Source organism: Anser anser (assembly GCF_964211835.1).
Source record: "Anser anser genome assembly, chromosome: Z".
Taxonomy (NCBI): domain Eukaryota; kingdom Metazoa; phylum Chordata; class Aves; order Anseriformes; family Anatidae; genus Anser; species Anser anser.
The window spans coordinates 29,061,156-29,088,402 of record NC_139723.1 but is presented as its reverse complement, the minus strand read 5'-3'; the positions used below and the strand labels follow the sequence as shown (position 1 = coordinate 29,088,402).

General features: G+C 38.9%; 1 protein-coding gene across 2 annotated transcripts in view; it reads right to left on the bottom strand.

Annotated features, from left to right (window-relative positions):
• CAMK4 (calcium/calmodulin dependent protein kinase IV) overlaps nucleotides 1–27,247 on the bottom strand; it is a 155,599-nt gene that overhangs the window by 59,879 nt on the left and 68,473 nt on the right. Inside the window, exons 2-4 of one of the 2 annotated variants that reach the window (XM_083816320.1) lie at nucleotides 23,509–23,587; nucleotides 7,451–7,513; nucleotides 6,745–6,827 (exon numbers count right to left, since the gene is read on the bottom strand). In XM_083816320.1, coding sequence (XP_083672446.1) covers nucleotides 6,745–6,827; nucleotides 7,451–7,513; nucleotides 23,509–23,587 — 225 coding nt within the window. Of the gene's footprint in view, nucleotides 1–6,744; nucleotides 6,828–7,450; nucleotides 7,526–23,508; nucleotides 23,588–27,247 lie in introns of both variants that reach the window. The other variant, XM_083816319.1, reaches the window with a different exon arrangement.

The window sequence follows — 27,247 nt, the reverse complement described above, 5'->3', positions numbered from 1 at the left end:
CAAGGGGTAATGACTTTAAACTAAAAGAGGGAAGATTTCAATTATATTTAAGAAAGAAGTTCTTTACTCTGAGGGTGGTGAGGCACTGGAACAGGTTGCCCAGAGAAGCTGTGGATGCTCCATCCCTGAAAATGTTCAAGGCCAGGCTGGATGGGGCTTTGAGCAACCTGATTTATTGGGAGGTGTCCCTGCCCATGGCAAGAGGGTTGAAACTGTATGGTCTTGAAGGTCCCCTCCAACCCAAACCATTCTATGATTCCATTACAGAGATGAGGCCATAGCAGAAAAAGTTTGCTAGTGATGCTGGAACTGCAAGGAGTCTCAGTATTGACGGTATTTAACAAACTTAGAGCTTCACAGGCACTGATTTGCTCTCCCTTAAGAACGCTTGCCCCCCTTCCTGAATGGGTTAATGGCATACAGCTTGGTCCCAACTAGGACAAACTCATGGCAATAATCCCTGCAAAGCTATTCCTGTTATTTCTTGAGCAATAACAACAAAAGGCAAGAGGACAGTTTAAATGAGAATGTTTTAAATGAAAAGGCTTCCACAGTGGAGTTAAGAACCAGGCAAGCTTTAATGTTACATCAGTTCACAATTAGAAAGTGGCAGGAAGCCAGCCAGTATTATAATTGCACCATCATCATTGCTTGAGTCATTTATCCATACATATACAATTGTAATTATGTGTCCTCTGGTGCCTAGAATTTCATCTAATTCTAAGTGCAAGCACTGACCACACCGTAAGTAGTGTCTTATATACAACCATTTCAAAAAATATTTGTATCTCTTGTCTTTAAGAGAATATTGTAGTCAAATAGACACTGGCTGACTTAGAACAATTCTGGCCAGTGATGGAGAATAAGGTGCTGACTGTAAACTAGTCTAAAGGCATTATTACAACTCTGTACAGGAAAGAAATATCAAATTACATTAGAAAGCCTACAAATGAGCCATAACACACACCTCTTTATTCTGTAAATTACTGTTTTTTATCATTACTACAGCTGAAATCAAGAGACACTAAATGAGCTATTATAACATCAATAAGCATTTTTACTAGAGCCAATTTGTGTGTTGCCTTCTGTTTTTCATAGAATAGGGCATATTTGGTGAAGCCAGTCAGACCTTTTTTTTTTTTTTCACAGTCCTGCAAAAGTGAGGGGGCTCTATCTTCCTCATGTAAAATAGAATTCAAAGGACTGCTGTGACTCATGCTCAGAAGACAAATTGCCACCACTTAATGGGACCAGCCAGCAGAAACAAATAAAAATACTACTCTGCCACTGATTTATAAAACACCCACACTTTTGGGACCAATGAATTCTCTTACTCTTTTTCATGTACCTTAGCAATTCTAATTTCCATATGCAGAAACAAGAAGGCTTCAGGAAATTTTGTTCACAAGAGCATTTGTGAACAGCAAATGCTGTTCACATTTCATTTCATTTCATTTCATTTCAGCATCTCTTAAAAAGACAAGTTCTTTAGAAAAAGTAATTCCTATATATGCTACCATAAAAGAAGGTACTATCAGTTTAAATCTATGTTTCAGATGAAATTATAAGAAATCTGAAATGAAAATTGAACCAAGAGGTAGTCAGCCATAGGCAGTATTTTTAGACAATGGTTGGTGTACTTAATAATGAAATGAAGAAAGAAACAAAAAAACCTGTGGTCAAGATGACAAAGTACAGACAAAGAAAACATATGGATTGTCATAATCATTTGAAGCACAAAAAAGAAAGAGACTAATAAAAACTATTCTTATCCATCTGCACATATTGTGAGCCAAATGAAGGTAAAGTAGAGCTATTTTTTTCTTTTAAAGTAGAGCCTTTTGCTGAAATTAATTTGTAAAAGTGATGTATCAGTGATTCAGCTGAAAGGCAATACATATCAATAAAATCTGAATGGAAAAGACCAACTTCAAGAAAATGTAGCTTATAAAAAACAGATACCAGACTTCATTGAACTGCAAGACCTATTACTACCTGTCACAATAAAGAGGTTAATCGGTAGAAGCAAAACCAGATCAACAAAGGGACCAAGAATCTGATGAAACACATCATGCAGTAGAAAAGAAAGTCAAAGTTAAAAGTATCCAGCAATTACATTTACGTAGAGAGTGAAGAAGGGATGGAGGGTAAAAGGAAGAGATGAGAGAAAAATATAACTGGACCAAGCTTAGGTCATTATTTTAAAAGGAAGGAACTATAAAGAAAATTGAAGAGAGTAATCAAAGGTGTTAACAGAATATAATGAGAAGATTGAGTATATATGTAAACAAACCTTTCAACAGTCTAAAGTTTACTGATTATTAATAGAAGTGTGTTAAAAAAAATAGCTTGATGAACAATTTGGTTCTATCAAATAGTCAAGTCTAATACTTTTTCTAGGAAAAAGACATCAATTTTTATGGTGTCAAGTCATTCTACATTCCATGATCATTGCTGAATTCAACTTTTTTCTCTTTTTTTTTTTTCACTGAGATCTTAAATTTATATTAAAACGTTTGAGTTAAATTATTTGAGATTGAATTCAGTTCTATCTATCTGAGAGTATTTAGAGGGTTAATTCCATCAATTCTGCCATTATCTTTCTCCTTTTACATGGAGAAGAGGTGAAATGGAGAAAAGCTTTTTGATTATAAATCTGCCTTTTAAAGTATCCACATAGAGTTTATCATTTTATTCTGTATGCACAATACAATGTCATACAAAAAACTGATAAAACTCAATTTAATTATTTCTTTCCATCACTCAAACTTCTCATATAAAAGATGTGTCTATGGTCTGAACTCAGTGACACACTTCGTAAGAAGATGCAGTGAGAAGGATGATGTGATAGAGGGATGAAAACTGATCTTTTCCCTTCACTGTTCTCCTCACCCTGCAATTTCCTACCCACAAATGTAGTAGAAAAAAAGGTCCTTAAAAGACTGGTCTTGCAGACAGAGAAAGCAGGGACGAGTCTTAGTGCAATCAGTGCACCATGCATTTGAACAGCTGGGTTACATCTGGGTTTCTGTTTTTCTCAGTGAGATCATGCCCCAGCACCAGTGAAAACTGGCATCAGTATTGCAGCAGTGTGAGAAATGCAGCCATATGCTCTTGGACGTACAGGGCTGGGATGCTCAGAAGCACTAGAGTTGTCCTTCAGGACTCTGTTACAATGCCACTGTTCAAAATGTTCTTCAAGCATGCGTGGCTGTTTCAAACATCCAGGAAAGAAAGAGGAAGGCCAAACAATTTTAAAGGCATGTTTGCCAGAACTGGGATGGAGACACAGCTTTAGGAATGAACTAGAATACCACTTAATTTACACCTACTAGACCTACTGGTGTTCTCTCTCTTTTGGTCATTTTGTCCATTGGTTTGTCTTACTTCACAACCTTTGTGACTACTCACTTACTGGGGTGATGAAAGCCATCATGCAAACTAGCAATAAATATTACAATTTACATAAACTTCTCCAGTTTGGTGTGGAGTTGTATTTATTGTGTTTGGCATGTCAGAATATGGCCTACAATGTGATTTATGAAGTCTGAGAAATAGCCTTTTAAATATATAAGCAAAACCAACTTGATTCAATTATATCAGCGAGGATGTGTAACTGACATATTTGTTGGAATTTATCGCCTTTTGGGTAACACAATTGACCATCATATGACAGGTTATTTAAGCAGTAACATGGATTATATGATAGAAATATTAAATATGGTGAAGGAAGTTTGTGTTAGAGTGGCATGAAACCTGCAGCACATCAGGAAAAGTAATACAATTCCAGAGAGTGAATCTGACTTGGGCATTTTCAAAATCACCTTCATGATAAGGAGAAAGAGTGTGTGAACAAATTTGCTCATCTGCAGCTCAAATACTGTGCAAAAGAAGAATGGACAAATGGGATGGCAGAAAGCAGTAAAATAGTTAATAAAAAAAGTATCTGCATGTTATCAGAAAGAGCAGTACCTGTAACACCAATGAACGTGTTCATAGTAAGGAGAGCAGATACAGTGGTGTGATTGATCCAGTTGTATCATCTGCTAGCAGATAATTTGGAAGAGGCCAAAGGACAACTCCTTCAGAGTACAAAAGTCACTTTGCTGTTTGTGTATAGCAGGTGGTTTACAAAGTTGTGTAGCTGTCCACCAAGCATGTAAGGTCCTGCAAACCCATGGGGTGGTCCCTGCCCACATCACAGTCCTGCTTGCCCACATGTTCTCTGTGCAGGGTCTTTTCTCAAGAACAAGGGAGATTCTTGAGACTTGGTGAAGTCTGCCATCCATATCTGTCACAACCTCACTGTCCAGCAGGAGATTTCCCAGAGCTGTTTGGCTTTAGACTGAGACAGGAGTCATGCAAGCACAGCAGAGGGAGTGCACTGAGATTCTTGCTATGTCAGAATATTCAGGATGTCATCCTTCACACTTGATATAAATATATATAGATTGAAAACATAAACCATGAAAGGGGAATTCTGCCCTAGGGCAGAAAGCTAAGTTTATTTTCAGTGAAACTCAAAAGGAAGCCACTGTATATCATAATACAAGAGTTAGCCCTTCAGCCCTGCTGAAAAAGAAGAAAGGGACAGCTAACATTTAATTCATGTTATTACTGCAGAACATCTTGGCTGCATATTTCTATTAGAGGTGGGGTTTTTTTGTTTTTGTTTTTTGTTTTTTTTTTTCCCAGATCACACACCAGATAAGACTGCATTGCCAAAGTTTCCAGTTTTGTTATATATGGAGAAACAGAGGAGGCTTAACTCAGAAGAGCTCCATAGTATTAGTTCTCATTTGTAGCATCACAAGGGGGCACCGCAATTCTAGTAAACATCTCTCTTCAGGCAACACCAGGCAGCTTTTTGTAAGCAAACTGTAAAACCAAACCAAACTTGTAAACTTGTAACCAAGCTTGTAAACCAAACCACTAAGCATATGATTTCGGTGAAAGATAAACCTGAGTACTCAAATGCCATAATCACATCCTGAGTACAGATAACAGAATGTTGAAAATGTCGTAATGTTGAATTCTAGTTCTGTCATGTAACACAATGCCACATCCCAGATCACATGTGGTCTTTTCAGTTCTCCCCCTCTACTCTGCTCATGTGAGACCCACCTGGAGTAGTTGATTCAGCTCTGGGGTGCCCAGCACAAGAAGGGCATGGGTCTGTTGGAGGAAGTCCAGATGAGGGCCATGAGGATGATCAGAGGGCTGGAGCACCTCTCCTATGAAGACAGGCTGAGGGAATTGGGGTTATTTAGCCCAGAGGGTGGTGAGGCAGAGGAACAGGTTGCCCAGAGAAGTTGTGGGTGTCCCATCCCTAGAAGTGTATAAGACTGGGCAATATGGGGCTTTGAGCAACCAAGTCTTGCGGAAGGTGACCCTGCCCATGGCAGAGGATTTGGAACTGTATGGTCTTGAAGGTCCCTTCCAACCCAAACCGTTCCACGATTCTATGATTCTTCTATCACACACATGGTTGATGCTCATAAAGTAAACATTTTACTGGCCTAGTTGTGTTTTTCCCTTTGCAAACTCTCATTAAACACTCCTGTATAGTATCCCAACCTTTGGAAAAAATGCCCAATCTGAAGCCACGTAGATATACAAGAGGCTATGTGAAAGGTAAGGCATCTTGCACAGGGTCCTCCATAGCTTGGTGCTTATTGGTTGTTTAACTTGTAGCACATCTTTCCTGATTGCTTTGACTAACTATTGAGAGACCATGCACCTTTCTTCTGCTGAACCACAGACGTTGCAAGAGGAGTTGTTTTTGTTGTTATAGTTCAGAAGTAGTTCATCTCAAGGCTGTAGCTATGAACACGGTATACAAAAGAGTATGCTTTTGTTTTCTCAGTCAAAGAGCCCTTCAGACTGAGTCTTCAATGCATACTTTATGTAACAGTCCTCTAAAATATTAAACTTTAAAAACAAAGAAGGAGGATTAAATTGCCTGTCCTTGCATGAGTTTGAAGGCACTGTACCTTCATGTACTTTCTGTAATCTAACTTCAGTGAACTAACTGATTTACTCAAACCGGTATAAAGTGCATTTCATATTTTCTCTTGCTCTAAAACAAACAAAAATCAACAACAAACAAACAAACAAACAAACAACAAATCTACAACAGCAGAGTATTGCCACAACACTATCATAGAATTTTTTTAAGATTAAGTATGTGCAAGATTAAGGATGTGGAGCACCACGAACAAATTACTTTCAGACTCAATAGCTGTCTTGCAGAACCATTTTAACAAAAGGAGAGGTTTTATAAATAGAATGACTATCAAGTAATATTTCTTTTTTGCTACTCTGCTTATCAACTTTTAATCTGACATAACACAATCCTCCTGGCTAGCTGATTGCCACCTACCACATTTTATGATGACCTGTCAATGTGATTTTACCAGTTTTCCCTGCCTTTTGTCTGCTTCAGCATGATTTAACACTATGCACGTGCAGAACACCTTTCTTGCACTGTATGTGCTCTTCAGAACTTACTGACAATTTCTTCCATTCTCTAGTCATGTAACATTTCCAAAACAAAATCCTGATAATCACATTTCCAAATATGTTTTTGCAATTAGTTCTTGCAGATATTTACTCGTGTGAATAAATCATATGTTGATCAAATAATTCCAGTAATTACTGACACATGGACTATGTGCAGAGCAAAAACCTGGATTATAACTTCCCAGAGGGACGTACAGAGTGAGGTTTGTACAGACAACTTACCTGTCAAATAGTTCTCCACCTGTGACCAATTCCAGAACAAGACTGATTTCGGTAGGGGTCTCAAATATCTCCTTCAGTTTTATCTGGTAAAAGACAACAAAAAGGATTCATTTTTGTATTTGTCTTCTTGCTTGGCACATCACGGGGCCAACAGAAAGACACAGACTCCAGCCAGTAAAGCAGAGGATGATACCAGCTGAAGTTGGTGTCATTTACTTTGCAGTTCAGCACATTATTATACACATTCTCTCACACTTTTTTTTTTTTTTCTGGCTTTATTCCCTATACATTCCCTTTTTTTGTTGCTGGTTGCTATAAATCCTTCTGCAACCTCTATGTAATACAAGAATTTTAGAATCTACTTTCTTTAGTGCTCGTCAATACCTCTCTGTAAATCTTTCAGTGTAAGCTGAAGTCTCCCCAAAGATTGAAAATGCCAAATTTCTCCTATCCTTTACAGAGCTCTTTTTGTACAGTTTCTGACCCAACTCTGTAAGAACATCAATAGTTTACTTTAAAGTATAATTCAACAGTCTTGCATAATGAATTGCTAATGAGCACATGAGGAGAAACCAAAGCTTTAATCTAAGACTCTCACAAATCTATATAGGTGAGCCACAGTAGTCCATGTGGAGCTCTCGGGAACACAGGCATTTTTATTTTTTATTTTTTAAAAAGGAATGGATTGGAACATAGCTGAACTTACAATGTTGGGATGTGAAAGGCGAAGAAGCACTCCAATTTCTGTGCGGACAATTTTCTTGTCTACCTGGTTAAAAGCCGGGAGGAAAAAAGGTGAATAATTGATTTCTCTGTTCACCATAGAAAATTCTAGTTGTATCATAGAAAAAGATGTATGAACAGCAGTTCTAGATCACTTGGGAGAAAACAATGATGCAAGGTACACAAATCAAGTATATTGTAAAGAACAGTCTTCCATCATCACGAGACAGATACTATAACAGAAAAACATCTATGTAGCAAAATGATCACAAATGTACATGTAAATCATGAAAGAAGTAGACTATAGAAAAGGTATCAGAGAAAGCTCCATGAATTCCTATTTCTATTCAAGCTCTGCCCTTGTGTACTGCTACTCTCCAGTTTTTGCTAGAATAGCTTCCTTTAAACACACTCTGGTCACCAGCTGTACTTACATAGTTTTCTGCAGGTAGGATGAGCACATCAAAGCAGTGTAACATGCTGCTTAGGACAAAAAAGCAATGCAAAGGTCAAACACGCCCCAGCCGCAGGCAGGGTGTAAGGTTTAACTTCAACTTGCTTCAGACATATCTGACAGAAAGGTCTACTTACGCAAAGACTATCCCTTTGATTAAACTCTGAGAGGATTAGCTTTTCCCTTTCCTTCCCTTCTCAAATTTCTGGCTTTTACGATCCAGGCACAACCAAGCTATGCCCTCTTGGGGGAAACTGGTCATTTCCCACAAGAAATGCAGACCTGGGCAGTATTTCAGTCAGGAAAGATAACTGCTGATCACCCTGAACTTGAATGCTTAAGCAAGCAAGAAAAATGCTCATAAGCAAATTAAGCATGCTTTTTATGTTACTAGGGTAATCAATACATTTATGGAAAAAAAAAAACTCTCTTGGTTGCAAATATTTTCACAAAATCAAGAGAAATCCTACAACGATGAAAATTATAAACATTTTTCTTCTACAGCACTCTTCATCTCAGGGGTTATGAGCTGAATAAGAATCACCAAGGTAAATCACTAACTTTTTCCAAGCTGATGACACAAATGAAGTCAAACAGAAGATTTGTTTTGTTTTTAGCAGAGGCTTTTCATCGAACATTTATTTTTTCTTTTTTTTTCTTTTTTTTTTTTTGTTCATTTGTTTTACATAGTTGTTGTTCATAGATGAACTGTTACACTATACAAATCTTTAGAAGGGACATAAAATTATCTTCAAATTCTTAATGAAGAAGACATGCTTTAAAAATGATCCCTTCTTTATGACCTGAAAGACAAGAAGCTCTTCTCTGTATCTAATTTTTCCCAGCAATGACAAAATCCAAGTATCAGTCACACTCAGAACTACAGAAAAGGCAAAATTTGATTCTCCCTATGTGTGTGTAAGTCAGGAACAATTCCAGGACAGCAGTGCTGCAGTGGTTTGTCAGTGGTGTAAAGCAGTAGAGAGATAGAGCCCTTAGGGACTTCTTGAAACTCATTGACATTTACCTGCTTTTTGTAGCTCTGACAGGAAGCAAAATGAAAGAAGCAAAAACCAACTTTGAACAGGTTTGGTGCATCAGAGAAGCAGCAGAAAACAAAAATTAAAGAGGAATAAAATGCTCCATTCCCTGAATACCTAATGGGAGATAAAGAGCAGGGTCAATAACTAAACCTTCTTGAGATAAGATGAACATGGGATCAATAGCTAAACCTTCTTGGGATCAGACGAACACCAGGCCCTTTCAGCTCTGCCAAAGGCCTTATACTTTCTATCCCTTTCTGCTCTAAATGCAAGTTTCTCTGTTCTTGTCTCATTGAGCAGTGGCTTTGAGGAAATGTGTCACATGCAGTCTCTACCATGCCATGAGCACCAGCCTGCGTGTTCCTCCCCATGCCAAGAGGTCCGACTTGGGTCTAGGATGCCTGTGTCATCAGCATGTTCCTTTGCCTCTCTGTCACCGGTGCAGGTGCATAGCTGGGGACTCAGAGGCTCTGGTGATGCTGGGAGTAATAATACATGCCTGGGATCTTTTTATAGGCTTGGCACCTCAGACTGGATCAAAAAAATTAATGTGCTGTATCACAGGGACAGCTGCTGCTTAGACTGAGCAACTCATCCCCTCCAAAGGTGCCTGTACAAACTGAACAATCTGCAGTTTGTTTTCTCCAGTTCTGAAAATGTTCACCCATCATGCATGCCTGGCTATGAGCATGTAAGAGTCTGCCCAAATCCTGAATATGTTTCTTTTGGTACTAAGTAGATACTACTGACAAATGATAAAGGCCCCCTCTCAACTCACTAGTGGCAACAAATTAAGTGAAAAAGCAACTTGAGGCTCAGTTTCAGATAGGCAGGCCCCTCTGTGATTCAATTCCTGACCTGGCACACACACTGTTTTTCTAATGTTTCTTCAGGTGATGGTATGAGAAAAAGGTACCTAAAAAAATCAAGATGCTGGGTTGCAATGGCAAATAATCATAGAATCATAGAATATCCCGAGTTGGAAGGGACCCATAAGGATCATCAAGTCCAACTCCTGGCACCACACAGGTTTACCCAAAAGTTTAGACCATGTGACTAAGTGCACAGTCCAATCTCTTCTTAAATTCAGACAGGCTTGGTGCAGTGACTACTTCACTGGGGAGCCTGTTCCAGTGTGAGACCACCCTCTCGGTGAAGAACCTCTTCCTGATGTCCAGCCTAAACTTCCCCTGCCTCAGCTGAACACTGTTCCCGCAGGTCCTATCCCTGGTGATTAATAAGGTCACATACACATGCTTAGGAGTGTTAAATATTTAAAAGCATCCAAGAAAATGTCTATTGGGATATTTTTTACATGAGACGTGTGCATGTGTAAGTGATATGAATAGTTTTAGAGTAAAAGCAGCAGCATATGTAGCCACAACATTCTACTCTAGGGAACCTCCTGTTTTTTCACTTATTGTTGCATTCTTACATTCTCCTAAGTATAGACAGTATCAAAACTCATATTGTTGCAGCTCCTTTCAAGAAAATGTAGGTACCTAAATCAGGGTCAGAGTTGGCCTATTTGCAGTTTCGGCAGGAATATCAACAATTCAGGTACAAATATTCTTGACAGAAATGATTTGACAGGATGACAGCCAGGCAGTTCACTCCATAGCATATTTTGCTAGAGCAACAAATTTTAAAATTTGGATAGTTTAGCCAGAAAACTCTTTTACCACAAAAGTTTGTGCAAATGTTCAGATGTAATACCTTACAAAAATGAGGTTGTGAAACCATTTATTTTTGCCTCTTCCTCTCTGGATGCAATTTAGGAACCTAGCACAATATCTAACAATTAATTGTAGCTTTCCTTAAATTAGTTACTCAGGATTGTCAGTGAGACCTATGCAATTATATCACAGTAAAGAATAATAAAGTCAGCAGAAATGGTCTATTTGTGAAGAGAGAAAACAATCACATGCTACCTGTAAGACAGGTCCCGGTTCTATTAGTTTATTGATTACTCTTCTACAAGTTTTCTTTATTCTTTGTTTTTAATTTATGTCAAATGGACTAGAATGTGCTTCTAGTCAAATATTTCATTAGTATTTTATTATTAGTATTAATAATTTCCTTTTATTACTTAATTTCTGTTTGCATGCTTATTTTTCACTTGCATGAAAAAGTTATCTTAATTCTGTACCTGGTTGTGTGACTGCCTGCTTGTGTAATTTTAACAGTGAAGTGATTTTACAGAGCTATATTTTCTGTTTGTTAACTTCATACTGCAAGCAGTCAAAAAGCATTTGCTGTGATAGGCCTGTGAAGCAGGCTTCTGCATTTCTGCTTGGTAGATCTACATCAGTTTGAGAAGGTCTTATCCAGGCAATCTTGAAACACTTATTTATCTATTCTCCACTGCTGACCATAGGAACTGAGTTTTCACTGCCCATGGACAAGAAAATAAAAAAATAATAATAATAAAAAAACTGTTAATGACTAAAACTTTATTTTACTAAAAATTTATATGTTTCCATGGCTTTCCTGTGAAGACACTCAAATGAAGTGCTAACATGCAGAAAACCTGCAAGAACTACTTGCAGGTGTGACAGACCACTGCCTTGTTCTGTGGCTTGCAGCGGTCCCCAATACACCTCTGTCAGTAAAGTCCATCAGGAGCTGTGACTGCATCACAGGTAAGCGTCTGCACACTGGCTTTCACATAACTAGCTAAAGTACCTGCAGCAGCAAAGATCCAACAACCTGAATTTGGGAGCAGGAGGCATCCAAGAACCCAGTGCACTTAATGGAAATGGCTATCTGCACTGCAGCCACTGCAGGTTGTGGCTTTGCTGTGTTGATGGATGTGGCCCCTAGATGAGTGGCAGCATGCTGTGTGCACTCAAACCTGAACTCCTATGTCCTGTTTACAGACAGACACAGGGTTAACAGCATTATTAGGGTATTTCACTCAGCGAAGACACAGTCAGTCAGGACAGCATTTGTCAGTGTGGGTCAATGAAATTATCCACCCACTTTATATTAAAGCATTTACTTAACAATGTAATTATTCCTGGATGTGTTAGTATTTTGTCTACCCAATTGCTTCACTTTTCTAGAACTAGGCATTCATCTGTCTTGCAGATATATGTCTAAAAGTCCTGCATCTTCAAAATATGATCCTGGTCACTCAGTGGAGTTTGGTTTACAACCAGTCTATTTCTGGTTTATAAATTTCAGTCGATTTTGGCAAGGGAAAGGGCTGGAAAAATCCTTAATGAAAGCTGAGGTTTTTCCGTGTTCCCAGGTCCTGAGATGGTGAGGCTGAGTGATACTACAAACCCCTGAGATGTGAACGTGTTGCTTCTATCTGAATTAAATCAAACACAAAATAAAACAAACTGTTACTGTGAAGAGGTTCTTCTAGCTGCTTCCTTGCAGTAAGGTACATACATCATCCTGAAAACACAAGAGGCAAACAGAGGCCCCTTAGACTTAGTAGATAGCAAGAATCAGAGTGCATTCCTCATCCTACAAGCCTGCACTATGCTGTCCTCCTTTCCCAGGGCCCTACAGACACAGAGGGACACATCTGGCCAGGTGTGGCCACCAGGCAGGTCAGGTGAGAATGCTGTGCCCCAGCAAGGGTCACAAAGCAGCTTTTGAGGAGCTTCATAGCACAGCCCACCTCACTGAGGCTGTTCACTGCAGCTCTGCGCAGCTCCTTATTAAATATCTCGGTTAGTTATTGACTCACATGAACACCTCTAATTGGAACAAATGAATGATTTATTGAACCAACAGTTCAGGCTGTGGGCACGTACTTCCTTGCATTTACAGGGAGCATGCTGCAAATCATTATTGGCTTGCCACCACTCTCTGCCAAAAAGTGCTTCTAAGAAACAATCTTTATTTTCATCTCAGGTAGAGGAACTCCTCTGCAGCCTAGCCCTTTCTGTACTTCGTGGTGTCAGTTGCTAACTACTCTTTTTAATTTTGCCATTATTTTATTTACTTCTGAAAAAGTATACACACATAGAGTACCTGCAAGCAGAGATGTTGAATCTCTGGTAGTCTACAGGTCTGTTCCCAACTGTCCTGAATATGCAAAGGGCTGCTGGGTTACCCAGATTCTCTTGAAAAGTTTTAAGAAAAAGTGAAATGAGTTTCTGAGCATGAATTTAAATAAATATTCACAAGATTCAAACTACATATTTTCTATTTAGTTTTAAGCTTTATTTTTTAATTTCAGAATGTCCGGAAATTCCAATTTCTGCCCATCTCATACACAGAATGTCTTCTCAGGAAGCCTTTCAGTCGTGACAAAGATTAAAATACTCCAAAGATGACTTTTGAGTCTGCATTTTTGTCTGTGCAAAGCTGGTTAGTGCCATGTAAAACATGCATCTGAGCTGGCTTACGTATCAATGCAAGATAAAGATGTCATCCTACAACATAAGTAATAAAAAATCCTGGGAAACACAAGAAGTGGCATGGCTGCAAAATCCCACAGCAAATGAAAATAGGTGCTTTATATGTGATCCAGTCTATCTTTCTGGGTTAGTCTGGTGTTATTCCGTAGCGGCAGCAGTGGACTGTGAGTAAAAGTCGAGTTAAAAAAAGCTGAATCTTCTGAACAAAAGGATACCTCTTTGTTCCAGTTAGGGAATGTATTTAACACCTATTTCAGGTGATTTGACTCTTTGTGTGTCCTTTTTCTGAGGAAAACTTGAGTTTTTGAAATAAAGAATTCCTCCCATGTTTTAGGGGTTCTTAGTGGGGCATTGCTTGACCTTCTCAGCAATGTCAGCAGCTCTCTCTTCGTAAGGGAGCAACCTTTGTACTCATAATGGAGTATTATTATTATTATTATTTTAAAAATGTGGTTCAAAGTAATTTATTTTTTTTTTTGGTATTTTAAACTTAGCAGACTTTTCCAGATCTATCTCTATTCAAGCTGAACATGAGGTCCCTGAAGAACACCTCAAACAATACAATAAAGCACAGCAGTAATTGCACAGCCCTGCAGTATCTTCTATAAACTCAGCAGGGAGTTTTCATTTTGTAGGTTGCTGACAAATTTTTTTTGAGCCTCCATAAATCAACTAGTATTAATAGTGCAAAGAAAACAGACCATTTCTTATTAAAGCAAATATTTTCTGTCTTTAGGCACGGGACCACACTTCTAATTTGCATCTACAATGCTTCAATGGATACGTATGCTTCAGATTGTACACGCATGCATGGAACTGCAAGTTACATTAATGTGCCTGCATTAGTCCTGTGAGGTGCCTAAAAGTCTGCTTGTACATGCGAATCTGCGGGCTGCAAATATAGGTCAGATGGGCTTGTACAAGCATATGCTTTTTAAAAAATGAATGAGAAATGTAGTATCTGTATATGATAATACTGTTAAACTGTTACATGTAAATTTTTCCATCAAAGGAGCAACATTTGTGTTTGTCAAAAAGCATAGGACATTTTGCAGGCAAACCATCAGATGGATAGAGATGATTTGTGGAATTGTGTATATTTAAGCACAAGAAAGCAAATGCTGATTTACCTGATTAATAGCCCCTGCACTTTGTAATATAAGATTTTAATGGTAAAGCTGGCCAGATGCAGGTCATATTGCCATATTCTCCAAAAACACACAGACTTTTGTGAAGCGTGTCCTACTGCTCATCCACATTAACTTAGTGGTATCACAAAAGGGTGAATCACAAGGTTCCTGTAGCTTGAACAACAGAGGCGATTTGCAATAACACATTATCTGTACAAGTTCAATACAAGTTATATGTTCATTAGAACAGGCCTTATTGTACGTTGTAGTCTAACTATCTGACTAATTTTGTTGTTATTTCTGCTCTTGACTCATTTTTACAGATTTCCTCAAATATGTTTGATAAATGTTGAACCATTTATGCAAACAAATTTCAGGCTATTAGGTATTCATGAGCTGCTCATTTCACCTATTCACTGTTTATAGTGTGGCACTGCTATTGCTAGAGTTCCCAAAGCTGTGTAGGGGAAGACACTTAAAACAGAAGAACAATGTGTAAACCAAAGGTAATTACATTTTTTTTTCCAGTTCAAAATAGTCACATTTATGGGATTATGTAGCAAATTGTACTTACTATTTCCTTGCCCATTCTTCTCATTTCATTTATGCAGTTACAAACCCCAAAATTACCTCACTTTCCAGTTAAAATTTATTAATCTAGCTTTTACTTTAAGTAATGTAAACAATTTTAGACATCTGGCATTCTGTAAAAGGCTTCACATGCACACCATGACACCAAATAAATAAATTGTATAGCCACATAATAGAAGCCCCTTAGAAACTGAGAGCTTTTAGAGATAGAACATTGTATCTTATATCTCATATGAGATAGAACATTTCTTATCATCTTCCTATCATCAAGTACATTTTATTTTAAAGCTATTCTAACTTCTTAGGAGTCCTCAAATGCATGAGAAAGATACTATGCTTACTTACACATTATTAGCCAAGTGTGATGCCTACTGCAATTTAAGAAATTGCACAGAAATATTAAGCTAATATACACACTGTTCTCTGCATTGAGTCACACTCACAGATGGATGTGAAACTTCAGTTCAGTCCAATGAAGCTCTGATGCATAAAGAATACCATTAGTATTGTAATATCCATCACAGATACCAAATTATTCTGTGTAATCAAATAAGCGCTCTACTACTTCATTTTGTAAGGCCTGGTTGTGAGTCTGCTGATCAAATGAGAACATTTTGTTCAACACATATCAGGGAAGAAGAAATCTTGACAACTTCAGGTACAGATAAAGTCTTGTGTGTAATCCCTGATAAAATGCCCTGAATCTCTGGACCTGCTGCTTAAATGGCACCTGAACTAGCAGGCTTGCAGTCTCCTGATGCTAGACAAGCGTTCTGGTAGATCAGCCTCAAATACCAACGAGGGGTCCTGAAGTCATGAAGTCACTTCAGTATTGTTTGACCATAGATAGAACCAAATAAATGAGTCCATGGGCCCACAACTGCTTATAATTTACAGGTTATATATTTTATAATCTTAATAGCACAGAAAGCCTTTTCAAAGGGGGGAAAAAATGCCTTGAGGAAGCTTCTTAGGGATGGAGAATGAAAAATGCTTAATATAAATGGGAGGGGGGCCAGAGAAGAATGTAGAAATGGTGAGATGATTAAGACAAATAGATAGACATCTGAAAGCATGGCCATACAACTAACTTGGAGAGGTCACAGATTAGAAACTGTAAACTGAGTCTCTTCTTAGTGCTAAGTGTCAACAAATACCATCAGAATTTACAGGAGTGTTTCTGTCTCTGCATCTCTCCAATCCCTACGGAGGATATCTCAACTACATTAATGACAGGCACACTAGTTTGCCTTCTCTGCCAGGATCTATGAGCCATGCTGAAAAAAAAGGAGAAGCAAAAGAAAGAAAAAAAAGGAGGAGCTGGCTGAGAGCAGCAGAAGTGTACAGTGACCGTCCTCTCCAGCAGATCAGGCAGAATATTAGCCTAGATTAAGTCCCAACCTGTGAATTCTGCATGAAAGTGCTGCAGGGTGCTTTCCATTCAATCTGGAGTCCCTGAATCTCTATACAATTTAGGAATCAATAGAGGAGATGCTGAAAGGAGGCTAATATAAACTATGTGAGCTTGAACTAGACCAGATGAATATTTGAATTTCAGGAGACTCACCTATCTCTCCCCTTACTGCCATCAAATTCACATGCAGATTTCGCAAATCACATAGAGTGAGCTAAAAGCTATCTCTGATGCATAAAGTGCCATTTGGGGATCAGTTTTGGTACCTACATAGAAAAACAAAGCCTGAAGACCTCTTACATTTTTCTGTTACTGCAGGTAAAATCTGTGGCTAAATCAGCTTTTGGTGAGGTCCAGATACTCTAGGCTGATAAACTTACTGGGATCTAAAAGCAGTTTTTTGAAGTCTCCATTACAACTGCAATACTCTGACCATGCTTTCATAAACTCTGGGAAGGGCAGGTTCTGAGCAATGCTCAGCAGTAGCTGTCTCTCTTTGAACACGTCACACATCCATGATATGGGAGAAAGAAAATCTGGTTTGTAACACACAAGTTACATGACAGACATGTCCACAAACACTGTGGACATTTCTGCATTGAAGACATTAACATCAACAAATAAAATGAAGAGTTCAGATGGACAAGAAACTTTTATGAATCACTTGTAGTGTTGTGCATTCTTTCATTTCTGCCTCCCAGCATCATTTTAACAGGAAAGACGGAACATAGAAAAGCTTATAGCTGATAATGGCATTCTTCTGACATGGAGTTACACCTCTAATGTGGTGAAGGACACTAAAGAGCTCCCCACTCCTGTACGAGTGTTTCATTATGGAGCTGCAATACAGAAGAGCACTGGCACCACCATCACCATAAATCCTCATTACACCTTTGAAAAGACTAACCTAGAGATCTGAAAGGCTTTGAACTATGAACCCCAATTTCTACAGAGTGCTCCTTTCACCAGAGTTTGAGAAAAGCTGAGATCTAACACTCCACTCCTTTCTCTCTTCAGCCCTTTGTGCTGGCACTCTTGATTCTGCTAGCTAATGCAAAACAACAAAAATAAGGGACAAGTAGCCTTACCCAAAGCTTTGCACATGCCTGCCTTATCTCCATGGACTTTATCTGTGAAGAAAAGCATGCAGGATGTAGTTATTGCTGCTTTATGCACTGTCTTACTAATTGCCTGGATACAAATCCTTTACAGATCCAGCTCCTAGTCTCAGCACCTCATGTGTCTGCTATCCATAAAATATGAAAAAACTACCATGTTCTCTCAGTGTGGTGCTGCAACTACAACACAGTAATGGCCCCCAAAGAACAGCTGAAATAGGCTGTAATGGTGACATGAATAATTTTCCTAGAGTTCTGATAAACAGATTTTTGTCTTCTCATTTGAAGGAAATAGGACTCTCACCTGCAGAAATTAGAACCTTTCCCACAAATTCTAGAAAGCCATGACACAGAGTTCTTCTGACTCCATATTTTCTCATACATTTACATTCAAATTCTGATCCTACTATATTTGCCACTCAATTCAGAAATCTACAATTATTTATCATGCTAACTCTTCTTATAGCACTATTGTTTTATGAGGGTGCAAAACCACCCTAAGAGCTAAAACCAACATGATAGTTATGTATTCTTGCAGACAAAATCTAAATTTCAGCAGGTTGATATTCCTGATAATACTGCTTAGAGATCCACAGGAGTTGGATCTTTGCAATACTAAATATACTTCAAGTAATAATTTTCTCAAAAAGATTGTAAATCAAAATGACTTGAATACCTCCATACTAATATATATATATATTATATATATATAAAATACATATGCATAAATATAAATTGAATTTTGTTTTAAATGATTTTATTAATGGAAAATATCAGCTCTGAGAGGAAAATTTTAGATTTTAAATATATATATGTATGTAAATACATATTGTAAACATTTCCAATCTGGACAAACAAAAAAACAAACAAAAAAGAATACTGCCATAGCACTTCAGACAAATTAGAATATTACGTCAGTCTCTCAATTTTTCTGTGGACCAGTTTTCTCAGCTAAATTTCTGCTCTTCCCAGATGCTAGTACAGAAAGGCTGCTGATTATTGCTGCATCACCGGACCAATATATACAGGTCTCCTCAATATGTACAGTCTATAGCAATAGAGAAACATGGTGGCAGGAAAATATGGAGGCTTCTGTAAGGTCACATGGCAGCAGACAGATATTTTCATTTTATAGACATAGACATAGGAGCTTTTTCTACAGAAGTCCTGTTTACTAACTCTGGCAATCTCCACAAGTGACACACAGTCCCTAAACCCATTTTTTAGAGTAAACACCTGTGGCACTTGCCATCTCAGTCAATTGGAAAGGTTCAACCAAAAGCAACACTCTTCCAGGAAAACAGACGTGACATTTGCACAAGCCTCTTTAGTACGTCTTAATACCACCAATTCACTGCAACTCAGAATAACAAGCCCAGCCCACAATAATGTCTGTACAGCTGGAAATAAATAAGTTTATAACATATATATGTATATTATGTATACATATATAACCCTTGAAAAACAACCCCACTTATGTAGGAGGGAAGCTTGTTACCTTTACATTTGTTGACACTCCTCTCAGCTCCACAGACATAAAGTATTTATTGTTGTCAAATTGTCTAACTGATTAGTATAATTAGACTAATTCCAGCATAGCCATTGCCAACATGTGTATCTTACAAACTGTTGCTGTGTTTCTGATCTGAGAACTTTATGTGCCTGAACAACATCAACCAGTCTTCAAGAAGAATGTTGCTTCCTAAAAAAAATATTTTAAGTAAATGCCTAGGAAGTATTAGCTAAGTATCACAAACCCTGTGAGGGAGGATGCTCACATATGAAAAAAATGAAATTAAAATTCTCCAAAGTAGTCTCACTTATTTGGTTGCCTCATTGACTGAGACACAGAACACCTAATATTTCATAATACTTAATCAATTTTATGGGGCAGTATATATCAGTTAAAACCTAGGAATATTAACCAGGCTATCTTAAAAAGCACTACCATTAAACAAATCAAATAAACATTATCTCCATGTTATGAATGACGAAGCTGAAACAAAAGCAGTAAATAACTTGGCCAACAGCACAGGCTGAGCTTGGAGTACAGGAGGACCCAAGCTCCAGGCAACCTGACTCAGAATCCCATTCTCCTTTCCTGAGAGCATGCTGCTTTACTGCAGTGACAGCTCCCAAATTACTTCAGTTATAATTGTTAGCACTTGGTACATCTAAAAAGATGGGAGGCCCTCAGTGTCTTGACTTCGAAAATGACAGAGCAAAGGCCATCTGTTTTCTTCAGTGGTGACATTCACTAATATTTTTTAAGCAAGTCATCCAGACCACAGCAGGAAATTTAAAGGCAGAGGTGGACCTAATTTCTTGGAAGGCATTTACCTGCCCAAATAACGAGATGATCTCCAGGCTGGCCCTGGTTCATATGTTGCCTAGCTTCCTCAGAACACACCAGAAGGAGGCAAAGGTCTGCAGACTAGAGGTTTTACTCTATAAATAGCACATTTTACTCCCTTCAAGAGTCCAGTGTTCTTCCAGTATGATCCATATGATATATACTGTATGCAACAACTGTTCCAGAATGATTGATTACAAATCTCATGTAATTTTTCAGTCCCTGCATAGAGTAGTAACAACCATATCTGTAAAGTGTATCCTAAAGATACTTCATTTTCCTTAAGTAAATACTGAGTCATCATTGCAGAACTGCATAGTGAAAAGCAAACTGACTTCATATTTGCAACTGCAAGTTTGTAAGTTCATCTCTGTACTTACCTCATTTGATGATTTTTTTTTTTTTTCTGAAGCACTATACGAATCTGCTTGCTTTATTTATTTATTTATTTCTGAATGAAATGGATTTTCTAATAAAGGTATTCCTTCAATATGATTCAATTATTTACATCTACAACCTTTACAAAAAGTAAGAAATCTGCTAAACACAGGAGATTGAATAATGAGTAGATAATACAACCTTGTGTTTCAGTTAAGCTCAGAAGACTGAGCATAAACTTTGAATGAGGCATATAAGCAAATCAAACACAACAGTTTAGCACCTTAATTCACTGCCCATAGATGTAGGCTTTTAAACTTATTTCTTTTTACATCTCTTATGAACAATTCCACATTTAATTTTATATACATTATATCAGAGTTGTGTTTTTTTCCCCTGCTAATACGTATATCAACTTTTCTTTTGGCCCCTTTACCTCTTCTAACAGTTGCATTTTAGCTACTCTGGAAGTATGGTCCTAATTCATTTCCTAATTTTGGCAGCCGGAAATTTCAAGAGTAAGAACTACAAAAGTTCCTTGAACTAAGTTTTGTTCACCTAGGTGATGAAGTAATATTAATTACAGAAGCTTCTAAAAACTCATGTCTTTCCACAAGTATGTATTCTCATAATTGACTGGTACATCTTGCCAAAACCTTTATTTGCTTTTAAACAAGACTGCATTAGATAAAATGAAAAATTAATCTTATTACTTAAATAAAAGAACACTGATAAGCATTTTATGTTTCTTACAGTCTATTCCCAGCATGCTACTTCAGCCCAAAAGGATCATTTGTTTCTTGTCTGAGCTGTTCCCTTGAGACAAAAACAATGATTTCAGAAGCTTTGCTTTAAAGGACAGTACAGTAATGATCAGCACTCACAGTCCGGAGCTGTCAGACTTCTAACCACACACTGCTTGCTGCCATTTCCAGAACATCCTGGACCACTCACTCCCTGACCCCACCCTGTTCTCACGGACACTCTTCCTTACTGAGTTAGTCTTGCTCTGTGCAGTGTTTAAAGTTAGGCAGTTTGAATGGAAAAATTAGAGTATTTGAACTTTTGTCATCTTTGTCTTCTAATTTCCTGTGCTCTTTCAAACCCCTTTAAGTGCACATAAGAAAGGGAATTGAAGAATGGGTCTGTGTATCAAAAGCTAACATTCACAGGCTCTTCCTCTTTCTCTCCCATCATATCCTCCACTATTGAACTGCCATTTATTTATTTATTTTATTAATATTTAATAATTGTTTTAAAAAGTCAACAGGAATCTTAAGCTGATCAACATTTTACTGTATGACTTGGCCCACATTTGATTATTTTTACTGGGAGAGGATCTGAGCAAAGATCAGGCCTCGTACTGTGGGAGCATTGTAACACAGTTAGTTCTGTCTCTGTGATAATAATTATGTGTCCAATTTGGAAGACAGCTACAGTAGCTCGTCACACACAGACACAAGCTGCAGCATATCCTTCCAGTATCTGTAATCGGTATCATGTTCTTAATTATACAAATAAGACCAGTTGTACAGTAATACACTTATTCTCATAACACAACAAAATGTGTATCATTACCCTGGGAAGAGCTCATTTACACAAGTTGTTTAACCATACTGCTGATACAATCAAAGTTGCATTAAGCTAAGCTACTGATGTTCTGCAAATAACTTACATAACCATTTTCTTATGTCCTTCTTGCTTGCCATTTTTCTAGTATTGCTATCATTATAAAAAGAAATCTGTGTTAAAATAAGTCTGCCAAAAATCTGAAGTGAATAGTTCCCAGACACATATAGATGGATCTAGTATTAATGCGGCCATGGTGAACATGAATTAATCTCCACAAAGGCCAAAAAAAGGGCAAAGAAATGGTTTTAAGTAATATCTTTCTTCCAAGTGCACTGCACAATGAGAATCATAAATATATATATATATATATTCCTAAAACATTAAGGGAATTATTGGCATAGAAAAGTGAAAAAAATATATATATAAAAAAAATGAAGTCCTATGCATTTCCATAAGAAAGAGAGCGTAAGCTGCAGCAATGCAAACTGTGCTTCCTCCAATGCACCAGATGCAAATTCAAAAGCAGCAAAGAGAACTAAATTTCTATGCCAGTTTAAACTTTGGCTTACTTTCAGAGATGACAAATTAATGCCAACATTTTACTCATGTGGAACCCACTTATTATGTCTTGCACAGAGACCACCAGTTAATTCAGCATTTAGACATGTTTACGCCTACCCACCCATCATTATGTTGCTACATGCGAACATTCCTGAACTTTATGGAATAATGGATGATTTAACACTAGAATAAACTGAATCAAAACCACTCATGAATAAAAACCATACCCATGCTTCACAGCTTGCTTGGTTCCTCTCAGATTTATCTTTGTTAGAAACATGAACTACTGTTCCCTATCCACCACTATTCTCTTGCTGCTTGAAGTTTCTCAGACCATTACTAGCCTTTCCTCTTTAGTCTTCCTTTATGCTTTCCACCATCTATTTCATGACACACACAAAAATAGCTGTGGTAGAAATGTTATATATATGGAGCTCTAAAAATAAATGATGTCACAACTGGTCCTTTTGCAATTTTGTAGGGAGAAAAAAAACCTATGAAATATTTAATTTTACTTGAGTTTGGGTTGATGTTTTAATCCATTTATGAAAAAGCTAAATCATATAATGATATTTTTTGAGCAAATCAATGTACTAAAGCAATATGAAATCACAGAGTGCATTAATAATATAGAACCTGTTTCTTTTTCACAGTGAAAGAATTTTTTTTCTAAAATGTTTTGCCCAAATCTAGGTCCATACTGACAATACCAGTTGAAGATACAAGCAAGATTTGTGGAGATAAGGGATTTGCAACAGAGTACTATTACTTCTAAAAGCTGTTTTAACTATAAGGAACTGAAGAAGTTCCGCTACAGAAAATACAAAGCTTAGTGGGGTCCTAAATCTAGTCCATTTCCCCCATGAAGAAACTGCACCCAAAGAGAAAAAACAAACAAAACAAAAGAAAACAAACAACAAAAAAACCCAGAAAGTCAGAAACATATCCCAAAGCAAAAACAAAAACAAAACAAAAAACAAGAAAACAAACAAAAAAGCCATAAAACAAAAACCAAACCAAACCAAAAACAAAACCAAAAAACACTTACTGTCTTCTTCAACATTTTGACGGCGTAAGGTTTCTGGGTCCCTTTCTGCCTGCATCTGTAGACAATGGATGTAGCCCCACTAAATTAAAAAAAAAAAAAAAAAAAAGGAAGAATAGTTGTACATATGCCTCTTTGAATATGTCAATAAACAGAGTTGCCTAGCTGAAACTATGTTTTCTACTTCTTCCAGCTTGGGCAAAAATACCTTATTTTTCCCCATAGACGCAACCAAAAACATGGTCTAAAAATTGCTCTCTGTCAAACCAGCAAACTTCAGTGACTGATTGTTCAGCCAACAGAACTGTAAGATCTCAAGGTGCCTCTTCATCATGCCTTCTATGGGTCTTGACATATCCTGACATCTGGATGACTCCTTAGGGCAGCAAGGAACATAACCTGGTCCAAAATATGCGGCAACCTATCATGTCTTTGTTAAGGCAATCCACTTGCAACAAACAGTAGAGATGTTTTCTTTTTTCTTTTTGTTGTTGTTGTTGTTTTTGTTTGCCAACCATTGATGGCAGTAATGGTGACGGAGACACAAAAGAGGAAAAGAGATAAGTATTGTGCTACTTCCTGCCTGGTTGCCCAAACAGCCACATACAGCACCAGAAGGACCAAGCAGCACTTCTGGTTAAGTGGGAACTGAAGGGAAAAATCAAACAAATTACAAATTACACCTTCAGGTCACCTTCAAGGCCTACTTGCCTAAATGTGTTAAATGTGTGCACTCAAAGTTATGGCACTGTTGGTTGGAAGACACTTCTCTGAGTGGGAGGTTGAGACCTCTCCAGAGGTCTAGATCAGGGCAGTCTCAGAAGCTTTACTTGTTACCTTCAAGGAAGGGACCTGTACTCTATGAATTAGGTAAACAGAGGGAAAAAAACTCTGTCTAAACCATAATAGTTACAAAGGATTCAGATAACCTTATATTCTAACACATTTATGCTTAGATGTCTCTAAGCAACCAGTGCCAGCCACCAGTAAAATGGAGGCACTAAAATGCTGCATCTCAGCACTGGCTTTAAGGCAATTTTGGAGCCATTAGCAGCATGGAGCACATGGGCCAGAGCAAGGAAGTCTGTCCTCAGGAGATGTGCTACCCTCGGTAAGACTCGTAATTCCCGTTAGCTGCAGATTTTCAAGTGTTGTGGTTTAACCCTCAACAGATAGCTAAGTGCCACACAGCCACTTGCTCAAACTCCCCCAGGTGTGATGGAGGAGAGAATCAGAAAGGCAACAGTGCAAGAACTCACAGGTTGAGATAAAGGCAGTTCATTAGGTAAAGCAAAAGCCACATGCACAAGCAAAGCAAAACAAGGAATTCATTCTCTGCTTCCCATCGGCAGGCAGGTATTCAGCCACTCCCAGGAAAGCAGGGCTCATCAGATGGAATGGTTCCTTGGGTAGACAAGCACCGTCATTACAAACATCTCTCCTTCCTCCCCACCCCCCCCCCCCCCCTTCTTTCCCAGCTTTTATTGCTGACCATCATTCAGCAGGGGATGGGACATCCCTTTGGTCAGTCTGTGTGAGCTGTCCTGGTTGTGTCTCCTCCCAGCTCCTGGTATACCCCCAGACTCCTCACTGGAAGGGCAGCACCAGAAACTGGAAAGTCCTTGGCTCTGTGCAAGCACTGCTCTGCAACAGCTAAACACATCAGTGGGTTATCACCACTGTTTTCATCAGAAATCCAAAACACATCATCATAGAAACCTCTACAAAGAAATAATCCCAGCCAAAACCATGACATTAAGCTAGAGGGTACTGGCACTATCATACACAACTTCCTGAAAAACATACATAGCAGAACCTCATGAAATGAAAGGATATCACATAGACCACGCAGCCAACTGCACTGCAGATCTCTTTCAGACAGAAGAAACCCACACCAGTATAAGAGATGGCCATGAGATGCAGCACAACACAAACAGCTTGCTTTTGAACAGGGTTCAGACATGCTGACTGTATGACTTAAGCTGTCCCATGGGGTTTATTGTTCCAGATATGTTATTTCTATACAAAACCAGCTTCTGTGCTGCTGGCATGCATGCTCTGCACTTCCCTCTCCTCCATATGGGCACAGGTGCTGGGTAGTGCTCTACACAGGCATGTCCAAGTGAGCAGAGGAGCTGGCACCTGCCTGAGAAGATTTATTTCAGGAATAACCTCTTCATCAGGAAAGGTCACTGGCTGTAAGGTTTATGCAGCTCAGTCATCTGAGGGCTTGTGTACATTAAACACACATAACATAATCTTCACTTCAACTCAAATGCTAAAATGATTTGTCTCTCATAACAGTGTATTGATAAATGTGTGGGAGTACTGCAAGCCTCAGTAACTCCCAGAATCATCACATGAATTTAATTAGATCCCTCCTTGGCCAACTCTCAAAAGACTTTATTTAGCAAAAAAGAAAAGAAACAAAAAATTAATGCCACATTAAAAAAAAAAAATCATATGTCTTAAGGACAACTAAAAATGTTGAAAGATAAAATTCTAAGGACCTGCTATGACAAAATTTATAACTCTAATATTTTACTCCAGCAGTGTAATGGGTAAGTCACTATATAAACTGCTAATCGTTCCTATATGCTACTTCATATATTCAGAGTGCAATATAAACATTAAACTAATTGATCTACATATACTCTTGTTAAGTAGGCATCAAACCTTCTAGAACTGACTTGATCAGGTTAAAGGCACAGTTAGATAAGCTGTGCAGCTGATGATCCCAAAAGATAGATCATCATTTCTGTGCCCATCTCCAGGCATTCACTGCGGCTGCTGTGACTGAGGGCAGCCACTGCCACTCAGTAATGCTGTTGTCAGTGTTTAATTTACTATTTTGTAAATTGGCTCTGCAAAGTCTTCCACAGAATAAAACCCTGGCCACTAGTACAGCCCAGATGATTTTACAGAACAGGATTCGTGATGGGATGGACAGCTAAACCAGCAGCGGTGTATACTGAGCTTATACGGCAAGGGTTGGGGGTGGCAGGGGAAAGGGTGTTGCAGGGGTGGCCTCTGTGAGCAGAGCCCAGCAGCTGCCCCATGTCAGAGCAGAATCAACTCCAGCTGCTCCAAAAGGGGTTTGCTGCTGGCCAGAGCCAAGCCAGGGAGCGATGCTGGTTGGGCCTCTGGGAGAGCAGAGTTAAGGAGGGGGAAAATACTGCTGTGCTACAGCAGCTGGGAGAGTGGGGTGAGAGCTGAGAGAGAACCAGTCCTGCAGCCCCCAAGGTGAGCGCAGCGGGAGGGCAGGAGGTGCTCCAGGCATGCAGCAGCAGTTCCCCTGCAGCCTGTGGAGAGGCCCGTGGTGGAGCAGGCTGTCCCCCTGCAGCCCATGGGTCCCACATGGAGCAGATCTCCACGCTGCAGCCCCCCTGTGGAGGAGCCCCCGGTGGAGCAGGTGGATGTGGCCTGGAGGAGGCTGCGGCCCATGGAGAGCCCCTGCAGGAGCAGGCCCCGGGCCGGAGCTGCAGCCCATGGAGAGGAGCCCATGCAGGAGCAGAGGGTCTGGGGGGAGCTGCCGCCCACCCGTGGGGGACCCGTGCTGGAGCAGTTTGCTCCTGGGGGATGGATGGACCCCGTGGTACGGAGCCATGTGGGAACAGGTCTTGAAGAGCTGTTGCCTGTGGGCAGCCCTCGTAGGCTCAGTTAGGGCAGGACGGCATCCCGTGGGAGGGACCCCACGTGGAGCAGGGGCAGAGAGTGACCGTGAAGGAGCCATGGAGCCAAA